The 12,068-nt window shown below is 38.7% G+C and overlaps 1 protein-coding gene across 6 annotated transcripts in view; it reads left to right on the top strand.

Annotated features, from left to right (window-relative positions):
* Positions 1 to 12,068, top strand: part of EGF (epidermal growth factor) — a 196,526-nt gene that overhangs the window by 160,051 nt on the left and 24,407 nt on the right. For 5 of the 6 annotated variants that reach the window (XM_073602421.1, XM_073602404.1, XM_073602394.1 and 2 more), the window contains 2 exons: positions 3,623 to 3,745; positions 10,018 to 10,168. In XM_073602421.1, coding sequence (XP_073458522.1) covers positions 3,623 to 3,745; positions 10,018 to 10,168 — 274 coding nt within the window. The remainder of the gene's footprint in view (positions 1 to 3,622; positions 3,746 to 10,017; positions 10,169 to 12,068) is intronic. The other variant, XM_073602430.1, reaches the window with a different exon arrangement.

Here is a 12,068-nt window from a genome sequence, read left to right as displayed (position 1 = left end):
ATCAAAAGAAAGAAACATAAAAAAAGAGATGTAAGGGAAGGAGTGAGGGAATGGTTAGAGAAAATGGGGCAGGAATATGCGGGGAAAAAGGGAGCCATCTAGTACACAGTGAAATTACAGAGGAAGGTCAGCGCATGTTTTAAATCAGGTGCTTCAAATGCCCGACACAGCATTAAATTTGTTCAATGTGTTGTGCAATCTTGCCTTAAGTGTTTCAGTAATCTTACTTCTTTGATCTTATTCAATAAGTCATGCAAAGCAGGGGAAGTTGTCGGTTTCCATTTAGTGGTTATCTGGAAGTGTGTCTCTGTTAGAATATGGGAAATCATTTTTTTTTAAAAAACACTTTCTACACTTCAAATAGGAAGACTCAAAAGGTGTCTCAGAAGGTCTAAAGTGATAAAAGTTTTTGCTAGTTTTGAGAGCAAGGCAACGGCTTCCACCCAGAAGGATGTGGTGCCCGAGCAGGCCCTCCAGATATGGTATAATTAGCCCCACTGCTAAGTGGGCCATATTGCTGACTGTTGGATTTATGAGATACATTAAATATGAAGTACAGTATAATACCAACACATTAAGATGTTATATAGAATAGACAGGACATTAGCCAAATCTTCAAGGGAAATTCGTGTCCCCCTACCTTTTCCTATCAACATATAAGGATGTTCAAGAAATGTACTCATTGTTTTGAATATATGAATCATCCTCCCTGCAGATCTTCTCCAAGGGGGCGTGAGCTGATTGAATTTAAAGTATTTAGTAAATAACTGGGCAAAGTGTTGGATTTGGACATAACTGTAAAAGGTTGAGGAAGGGAGGTTATATTTATCCTGTAATTTGGAGAACAGAAGAAGCATAGAATCTAGGTGAGAGCACAATCTCCAGGGCTATATAATTTTTGATTGTGAGCTATCAGGGACACCCAGAGTGCAGAAAAAGGATGTCAACAATGATTTTGTGGATGTCAAATTAAATTTGTCTTTGGTTTGCCACCAGATAAGTTTAGTGAATTGCATTGGAGCCAGAAAATCGGAGTCTGATATTGTGTATCCTGAGCTGCAGGGCAAAGAGTTGGGGTAAATGAGCACCAGCCAAATGTACTCAGGTTCTGTCCAGCAATTCTAGGACCAGAACATGGCCCAAGACACCAGATGTCTCAAGTGGGCTGCAAAATAATATTCTGTTATATCCATTAGTTCAACAAATCCTTGGGATTTAGGTGTGCAAAGCAGCCCTCTAAAGAGACGGTGTCATGTAGTTCCATATGAAATGAAAGTGGTTGTAAAGACAGAAGGTTTTTTACATTAATGCAGCTCTTCCAACCCCCCACCCCCACCCCCACAAGTTTCCCCTTATACACACCTGAGTCTAATGTCGATCCAGTGCTGTACCCTAGAGCAGGGGCTCTCCTCTCTCTTCTCTGTCCCTCCTCCCAGGGTAGAGAGGCAACAGCAGGAGCCATTAGCTCATGTTGCTGTCAATCAAACCTTTTGACGAAGTAGCGGGGGGCTGGACCAGGCCGCGCTGTCTGTGTCTATGGATGCAGGCAGCATGGCTCGGGATCAAGCCCTGCAGGTGTCCCATAATAGGAAGCAGCTTTCTCTGGTAGCACACCGAGAAGAGGCAAAGCCAGAAGAGCCAAATGGGGACCTGAGAAGAGGAAGATTAGGGCTGTTCAAGCAGGTAAGTATAACATGTTTGTTATTTAAAAAAAAATAGTTTTACAATCACTTTAAGGAAGGCAAACTGAATTTTTTAAAGATCTTTAAAGGAACACTAATAGGAAGTGTTTTAAACAAATAGAGACATTTAGGAATGATAGACATCCTAATTGTTGCAATTCATTTCAGTAGAGATAGAGGGTGTGATTTCCATTTGTGTGCTACATCTTTGCATAAGGGGGTAAGTATTGTTTATAGAGAGACTAATAAGTAGGCATGATGTGTACACCTAGGTACTAAATGGAATCTGCCTTTCAGCTGTAGTTAAAATTAAATTCCAGCTGACCGAAGTGGGGAGCTCTAACATTGAAAAGAAGTGCTTCAGTTTTGGTGGTGTCCATTTTTTATTCCCACAAGGAGCCATATTCCTCTAAAATCTTATGAAGATTTGGTAGTGATACAAGTGTGTTCATATTGTATTAGAAGGATATCGTCGGCGTATAGGGAGATAGTAGAATTTCTGTTTTGTATGATAACTCTGGAGATATCCATGATGAAAATTAGAGATTAGTGGTTCCGTACCAAGCAAAAAAAGCAGTGGGGACAAAGGACAATCTTTGCAGGTACCATTTAAGATCAGGAATGTTAAAGATACGGAGTGCAGGAGTTTGACTGCCACCATGGGGGTGGTATAGAGCGTTTAAATGGCTTGGAGGAAAGGAACCCTAATACAGGTAGGGATCCTGTTCCCATGCTGTCCCCTTTTGTACCCATATGTGTACAAGGGGTGCTTACAAGTTAAAATACCAGTAATTATTTTAACTTGTGAAGATAAAAAGTTAAAATACGTACTAGTGTTTGTTAGAGATCATTCTTTGAGTGAGTCATGCCTTTGTGTCATGGTAGTCCCATCCCCATTCCTTCCAACTCATCATGGTAAGAGAAGTCTTGTTGTCTAATTGGATGCCGTTCTGCCCCAGTCAAAAAAAGGGGCATCATAGCCAATTTTTGGGGCTAGAAAACAAGCTTGTGTAACTCAAACAAGTACAAACTGGATGTACAGATTTATAGGGTGTTGAAATCAAGTGTATTTCTGCATGTTGCAGAACAAGAGAAGGAAGGACCTGTAAAGTATAAAGTAGTTTTTATGTAAAAAGTTATAATATCTGCTGGGTTTTGTTGGAGATCATTCTTTGAGTGGGTCATGGCTACATATCATGTGTGTACCATGCATTGCTCTAGCTGTGACATAGCAATGCATGGGATAAGCCTAAAAGAAAAAGTGCACTTTAAAAAAGTGCACTCCCAAGAAGCATACCCACCTAGATCCAGTGGCCTCCAATGTTTGTCTACATCCTGTTTCAAAAGCATTCTGTATGCTGGCCATGTCTACACGTTAGCATCCCATAGTCTTCTATGAAGCCATCTCTGTCTCTTGCCATTGGCCACAGCCCCACAGAAGTCTAAGGAGCTACTTTGTGGGTGCAGTCAGAAGCCTTTTTGAACAAAATTTGAACAGATACCGGAAGCTGCCGCCACTGGGTGTAGTCATGCATTAAGTTAAGGCAGTAGAGCATAAGGGATAGGAGCACTTTGTTTTAATTGAAAGAGGCATGTCTTTGCATAGTTAAGTCTCTACACATGTATGAAATGTCTTTAGGTGTTTGAAATGCACAAATTACTCTTGTACTAAAGGAGTAAAGAGCTTGTCATCTATGATTTATTATACGATACATTACACGGGGAGCTTAGTGCAGCCCATCAGACACAAAACTGCCATGCTTTTACCCAATTTACTAACACTGTATTATATGTTGTTTAATACAACCTCTTTCGTCTAATATAAGTAAGCTGGTAAAACTTGCTAACACAAATAATACACATATGTACGTAAAATATATGATTCTATGTTGTCATAGTCTGTATTATAATCGTATTTACTGTATGCCTTTGTGCGGTAGATATTGATGAATGCACCCAGGGCACTCACGGATGTGGAGACGAGTTCCTCTGCACAAACACACCAGGGAATTACACCTGCATATGTAGTAATGGGATTCCTGGAACTGCCACTAACTGCCTGGGTGAGTTGTTTCACAGAAGCCTGACGCTGGGAAAGCGAAGTGAGCACAGGGATAGTGGTTAACCATAGAAGTCTTACAGTGGAGCCAAGGAATCCCTGCATAGTTAATAAGCTTTTCATATGTCTCCTGCTGCTGTTTGGGAATAATCTTCTAAAAATCTCCATAATCATGATTGTTTCTTAAGTCTCTTCATTTTCCACTTCTTTTCATTTGGCGTAATTGACATCCAGTGTTAGAGATTTAAGTGATTAACTATATAAATTGTTCTCGGTTCTCTATTTCTTCATATTGTATTATGCTATTCATTTACACCTTTAAAATTTTGATTTACTATGAAGTGTGTTATCTAATCCTTTTTATGACCATGATTACTCTTCCTATCATTTAGAAAGTAAAGGCATTATTTCTGTAGAAAATCAGTATTCTACTACTATTCGTCTATTTATTTAATCTACTTTTAAAGTTTTTTTTGTTTTTTTTTTAAGCTTAATGCTTTTTGAGTATATATAAATGCAGCTACTATGTTATTAATTATGTATGTGTTTTTACTTATTTCCAGTAACATACACATTGTAGTTGAACAGCTCATGGACATAGATTGTGATGCTAAAATGTATAGTGGTTACAGCTGCATTTGAAATAGGGGTAGTATGCTAGTACTTGTTAAAAGTACATCTTTGTGAAACGATTAGCACATCCCAAACAGAGTGCCTGTTTAAAACCATTTTATGGGCTCTGTTAAAAGCAAACAGTAATACTGAGAAACAGCACAGTGTGAACATGCACTATCGTGATTGTGATTCAATTATATGAACTTTTATACAGTCATTATGTTGGGGATGAGCAGATCATTTTTTACAAGCACATGGTTATAGGTTGGAGCTCATGTCACCTGCATATGTAGGAACTAATACAACATGAAGGGGTGAGCTGAGCAGTTAAATATGCATGTTAAAATTACAGATCTTTCTTGTAAGTAATGTGAAGCTGTTTTCACGTTCAATACCCCATCACAGGTAAGGGAAATAAATACAGTAATACATTGGTTTGCGAGTAACGCACAGTGGCATGTGGTCCTCAACTTTTTTTTGGGGGGGCCACCCAAACAGCCAACCACCCCCACCCAAACAGCCAACCACCCCCACCCCTGGCGCTCGATCAATCGCCGCTTACACCCACCGTCGTTCGATCGAACCACCCAGGTCATGGCTTCAGCAGCTTCCCACTCTGCGTCTCCTTCTGACTCCTGGTGATCGCTTCTCCTCCTGGCCAATCAGGACTTAGGACTTAGGAGGAGAAACAGGAATACTTTAGCGAATATTGATTTGCTAATATCACACAACTGGGTGGGCTTGAGGGGAGCAGTGCTCTGCGCCCCAAGCCCATCCTTTTTGAAGCCAATTAGAGCCTCAGGCTCTAATCATGTGCTTAAAAAAAACAAAACATTGAAATCCATGCTGTAGACATGTTGTATACAGTAAAGCCGCTGGTGTATACATACAGTAAAGCCGCTGGTGTATACATACAGTAAAGCCGCTGGTGTATACGTACAGTAAAGCCGCTGGTGTATTAATACAGTAAAGCCGCTGGTGTATACGTACAGTAAAGCCGCTGGTGTATACGTACAGTAAAGCCGCTGGTGTATTAATACAGTAAAGCCGCTGGTGTATACGTACAGTAAAGCCGCTGGTGTATACATACAGTAAAGCCGCTGGTGTATTAATACAGTAAAGCCGCTGGTGTATACGTACAGTAAAGCCGCTGGTGTATACGTACAGTAAAGCCGCTGGTGTATACGTACAGTAGAGCCGCTGGTATATACATACAGTAGAGCTGCTGGTTGTATACAGTACTGTATGTGGCCAGAGGTCCGGGGGCGCTGGTGGCTCCCAGCGCTTTCTGGAGAACTCGGAGACACTCCCAGCTGGTTGAGGCGGTTGTAACGCACGTTCGAAGCACCCAGAAGTGATGTCAACAGTTCCCGAGTGTCTCCGAGTTCTCCACCAGCGCCCCTGGACCTCTGGCTACATATAGTACTGTATACTGTACACCAACGGCTTTACTGTATATATACACCAGCGGTTTACTGTATACAACAGCGGCTTTACATGGATGAGCACCAGACTCCTTAACATTGTGAGTGTAATTCTTTTTTTTTACATTAAAACTGTGATCCTTCTTTTTTAAAAAGGTAATGTGCAGATTAATTAATGTTATGTTTACAGTACACGTTATACTGTACTGTCTTTTTAAGTGCAGGTTAATTTGTTTTATTTTTACAGTACACTTTATACTGTATTTTGTATTACCATAATCATTTTTATATGAATAAATGGTTGTGGAATGAATCATCTGAGTTTCCATTATTTCTTATGGGGAAAATGGGGAAATTTGCTTTGATATATAAGTGCTTTGGATTACAAGCATGTTTCTGGAACAAATTATTCTCGCAATCCAAGGTATTACTGTAATTAAGAAAAAAAAGAAATAAAGGATTTTTTCTTGCACATGGTTGGATGATTTTGCAATTAACACTTCTTATAAACCTTATTCACTACACTAAGTAAAAAGTCACATTGCAAAATAAACGTACACACTACAAAGTGAACATTCATTTTGCTAAGTGAATAGTCTGTATTCCTTTGGTAAATACTTGCAACACACAGATTGGACTAAAGCTCTTGTCAGTACCTCTGCAAAGCCTAGTCGTAGTGGAGCTATGACATAAATGTGCTGGAGTCACAGTGCTGTAAAGCTCTGACCCATTCCCACTAAGCCCTGCATTCTTTTACTGAGGTGCCATGACATATATCCACGGCAAGTGTGTGAAGCGGTTACTAAGGACAAGAGGTATTACCAGTTCATACATTTTCATTCCAACTCCTACATTTGTCAAAGTATGCCTTATTTTGCGCTATGATTGCCTTCTTAAAATGTCACAGTATCTATCATAAATAAAAAAGGGAGGTAAGTGGAGCTATGCAAATCTTTTCTTTTATGCCTAAATTTCTAAGTGCATATACAGAATCCCCAGAATATAGTGCCCAGATACAGCCTAAAATTGAAAACATCGTTATTATCATAAAATAATAAAATATATTGCTCCATGATGTATTTGCTGTATAATATAACATATATGACTTGGACAGTACAAGTTGTTACAACCCACTTAATTGTTCTTACCTGTCCTGTCCAAGACATTATTTACCTTCCACGTCTTAGTCGTCTGGTGTTCTGTTATCCTTTACCTTTACTGTGGAAATAGGAGCATCAGTAGCCTACATACAATCGGTAGTAAACCCAAAACCAAGACATTTTTTACATTGCAGCTTACCAATTCCGAGATGTGGTGGCTGCATTTATTTTCTTTTTTAATAAAATAAAATGTGATCTAGAGCACCAAAAGGGCATGTACAAAATATCAAAGCATTCGCCCTGGGACTTTAAAGGAAGTGCATCATGCATGAAAATACTGTATGGTAAATACACATAACTACAGATTACAAACACAATAAAATCCAGTTGAAAAATATATAGCTCTAATTTATAGTATATATAGTAAGTGAAGACATAAATTCCTTCACAATCATAATTATATTATATATACATTCCAAATATAAATACACGATGAACAATGGACATTAAACAATTCATATATTTCACATATAGATACATAGTTGGCAATTTGCATTTAAAAAACCAACGCGTTTCGTGACTCTCTTTTCACTTCTTCAGGAGTTTATGCAAAATACATGTCTAGGAAATAAATATCAGCATATAAGTTTTTGGACATACTGGTAGTATGGCATAATCAGCCAAGTTGTGGTCATCACATGGTCCCACTACTTACAAATGAGCTCCAAGTAAATATGGTTTTCTTTTAAGGCTTTTTTCCTTTATCTGTTGATCCGGCCAGTAAGTCTGTTATGTTTCAACTTCCTTTAGCAGATCAAGCTGTCCAGCAAAAGTGGCAGTTAGAGGGTTGACACTGACAGGGGTGCTTAATGATCACTTTTATTTATTTATGTAAAATCTTTATCCCAAAAGGAAAAAAAAACTACTACTTTATAAGTGTTAGCTGGAGTTCCTAAAGGATCTGTGTTGCAACATTGGATTGAGAGGTGTTTAGACCCTGCTCACCCTGTTTAGCAGAAGGTATCACCACCATTCATATACACTCATTTGCATTGTAATTTTATTTTTGTTAGTGGCACTTTAAGTGGTATTACACATGATTCACATGTCCTTATAATAGTGTTTTGTTTTTTTAGAGGATTACGCTGCATTTTATTTCACTTAATTTCTTAGCTGAAGTTCTGCTTTAATTTGTTAGTAAAGTCCATCTTCTAGGCCTTCTAACAGTACCCTGTCCTCAGATTGACACTGCTGCTGTCCAAAGGTGTCTCTGTTGCTTCTCCATCCAGAGTGCAGACACCCTAAAGCCTCATACACACGATTTTCCGAGAGGAAATGTGTGATGACAGGCTGTTGGCGGAAAAATCTGACCGTATGTATGCTTCATGGGACAATTGTTGGCCAACTTTCCGTGGATAAATGTTGGATGGCAGGTTTATAATTTTTCCACGGTCAAATGTGTGTTGTCGGATTTTCCGAGTGTGTGTACACAAGTCAGTCGGACAAAAGTCCAAAGAACAAACACGCATGCTCGGGAGCAAGGATGTGCCAGAAGCGGTCGGTCTTGTAAACTAGCGTTCGTAATGGAGAATTAACATTCGTGATGCGGCAAATTATGAAATATTGAAATCTTGCAGCGCACATTCTCTTCTTCTTTAATGGGATAATAATGAAGCTGCTTTGCTGGTGATACTGATGGAGTTATTGCAAACAAATTTTCAAAGGCTTTTTTTATCTAGTGAGATCAAGATTAATATATATATATATATATATATATATATATATATATATATATATATATTTTTATTATTATTATTATTATTATTATTTGGGCAAGGCCATTATCCCGTAGTTTTTAAGATCAAAGATACAACTATGTTGGTGTCCCTTGTCAATTTTACGTTGTATTTTTTTAAATGTAACTGCCTACACCCAAACTGTCATTTGAAGTAAAACACATAGCCAAGTATTATTCTCCACAATTTTTTTATTGTGCATTAAAATAAGAAAAGAAATAAAATTAGACATGCTATCTGCCAATAGAACTTAACCAAAAATTGCATTCTATGCATCCAAAAATATAGAAAATATACCAAATCAAAGCGTTATTCAACCAAAAAAATGTCAAAGCAATAACTCCAAGGCCAATAATAAATAACACGTTATCTCCTCCGATTCCGCAACATGTCTGGTTGATGAACGGCTGTTCAGAAACAAAATGAAAAGCGCGAAATGAAAAGCGCGAAAAGAAAAGCGCGAATTGACACTCGCCAAACTTCTACTAACACGAAATTAGCATAAGGAACCCAAAGGGTGGCGCTAAAGAGCTGAAAAACCACGTAGTACGTCAGTACGTTCGCAATTGTTGGCCAACAATTCAATTATGTGGAAGTGTGTATGCAAGACAAGTTTGGGCCAACGCCCTTCAGACAAAAGTCCATGGTTTTGTTGGTGGAAAGTCCGATCGTGTGTACGAGGCTTTAGGCAGGAAGTGTGTAAGACTGTAAGCAGTCAGATCACCAAGTTAAAATAAAGCAAAAAAGCCTAAAAAGGAAAACAAACGCAGCCACCACATTTAAAAATTGGTAAGCTGCAATATCATTACATTTCTGTTTTGGGTTGAACACCGCTTTAAAATTTACATTATGGTGAAAGGGGCAACACTATTGAGGGCACATGATTGTAATCTGACCCTGCCTTACATATTGCTTCAGCTTGGGAAGGCTTCCACTGACCCTCATGTCATGCATGTTCAGAGACCCTCCAGCACACCTTAGTGCTTGGAACAACCTCTGTATTGACACAGCTGGGTGTCTGATTGGAAATCAAAACAAAGTGACTATTGATGGAAAGGATAAAAAATTATTTTATAACACGATTTTATAACATATGCAGGTTATATCATCCTGAATATGTTTACTCAAAACAGTAAACCTGTATTGTCAATGTACACAGACTCGAATATATGGGAGATGGTGTAATTGGTTTAATGTAGTTCAGTTTTAGATGACTGCCATGCTAACTGGCTTGAAATATATCTCTTGTATGCTGTAATGTGGAACTCATTGGTATATATTGTGAGAGGTTGGAATAATGGTTCGTTTTTTGCTAATGTTTGAATATTACATTATTTTCAGAGTTGACCACACCTACCAGCACTTTTTTTCCAACCGTATACAACTCTTCGGGTAGCGGCTATATACAGAATTGCCCTGAATTCTATGATGACTACTGTTATAATGGGGGTGTGTGCATCTACTTACCGGCAGTAGAAGAATATGGATGCATGTAAGTCAATAGAATTAGATCTGTAATTTACAGGCAACCAGGTGTATCTGCTTGGACTTTTTATTGTGTATACATTGCTCTCCTCCCTTTAGGTCACTTTTTTTTTTTTTGTCAGATTTTTCCAGTATCTATTCCTTCTTTATAACATATTTTCATCCTTTTTGTTAAATTGTTCACAATTACAGGTCATGCATTAACACGGGGCACTCTGTATCTTCTAGTGGGGAAGAATTGGAAAGATCTCTTCTCCCTTTTGGTCTTCGTTATAGTTGTTAAGGACAGACAGCAATGAAAATGTGATGATAGGGAGTCTAATCATTCTCCACTCTACAAATTTATAGTTAGTCTTGAAAAAATACCCAAGTTCAACCTTTAAAAGGGGAAGCAAAAAAATAAATCATACAATCCCATAAACACAATCCTATACTAGGGTTGCCACCTGCCTGAGATTCACCAAGACAGTCCGGGTTTTAAATCATGTGTCCGGGTTTCAGGCATACTGAAACCCGGACATATTATTCAGAATGGGCTGTGGCTCCGCAAGTAACCAAGATAATCACGCACAAATCTGTTGCCCTCCAGGAACTGCAGGCGGCTGTCTGGGGGTTCGGTATCACTGGGGGCATGGCAATGATGTCAGCAAGAGTACTTTGGGCACACCCAATGTTAGCTGTGGCACGCTATGCGCACCGCAGTACTCCTCTCCTTGGGGCACCTAAAGGTGTCCCAGGCTGCTAAAGTGTTACAGGTTTGGCTTGAAGAAAAGGTAGCAACCCTATCCTATACCCACAGTTAATACAGAGGAAGGCAAAAAAAACCCATCATAGCATGGTCCAATTTGTTCCAGTAGGGGAAAAAATTCTTTCCTGATCTCATAAGAGTCAATAGGATAGTCCCTGGATCAAGTTTACCTAAAAATATTAGTATCCAGTTACATTGTGTACATTTAGGAAACAAATGTATTTCTTTATTGCTGTCTGTGTCCCTGTTAGAGATATTTGCCCTAATTTCCGGTTTCAATGACATGGCAGAAAGTAAGAGGAAGTCCCCCCATCGAGCAAATGTAAGATGACCATATACATTGAAAAATCTGAATGTACAATACCACTCGCTGCCATAGAGATCTTTACACTGGATTGGAATCTGTTTAGATAGAATGAAAAATTATATAAATGTTTTGTGCAAACTCATCATTGTTTTATTTAATTTGACTGGATTGTATATGACAGTCAAGATATTACATGTCAATCACATTTAAGTTTCCAACACACACTAGGTTTAGAACTTAAATGCTATTTCTTTTAAAATCCAGAAGGTGGCGATGTTGTCTCATTAAATAGACTGAGAAAGCCAAGCAAAAATAGCAGCAATTTGATTTTGTAGTGCACTGTGAACATTACCCCAAATAAGGCTGGTGTCAATACGCTAGGGCTCTACACAGTAAATAAACTCGTACACACAGAAAATATAAGCATGGTGATGCACTAATTGTTTAAAAGTATATTTTAAGCCTTTTTTTTTTTTTCTGACTCTGATTCAAGTAATTTCCCTTCACTCCTGTAGACAAGACAGGATGTGAGAGCAAATCACTCCAAAGTGAAGGAAATGCCTTTTTAAAATGTCACCAGAACATATGTCCCCATTGGTAGACTTCCTGTATGGTCACCAGGACAAATTGTGCGAGTGAACACCACAGATATGTGCTTTGTTCAGATTTCATGAAAGCAAGTTCCTGGAGCATTTGTGCAAGTATATACAGCATTGTATTGCAGACTTACCTCCTAGTTTGGCCTGCTCCAGCTATGCAAGACCTGGCACTCTCCTTCATGTCACCATTGCTGCTGCCACTCTCGTCCTTTTTTCTGGACCTGGTATCTTCTTTCTGAGACCATTGGACAGA

This window comes from Aquarana catesbeiana, linkage group LG01 (assembly GCF_042186555.1).
Source record: "Aquarana catesbeiana isolate 2022-GZ linkage group LG01, ASM4218655v1, whole genome shotgun sequence".
Lineage (NCBI taxonomy): Eukaryota > Metazoa > Chordata > Amphibia > Anura > Ranidae > Aquarana > Aquarana catesbeiana.
Note: the sequence above shows the minus strand (reverse complement) of the source record. Positions and strands in the feature narration are given on the sequence as shown.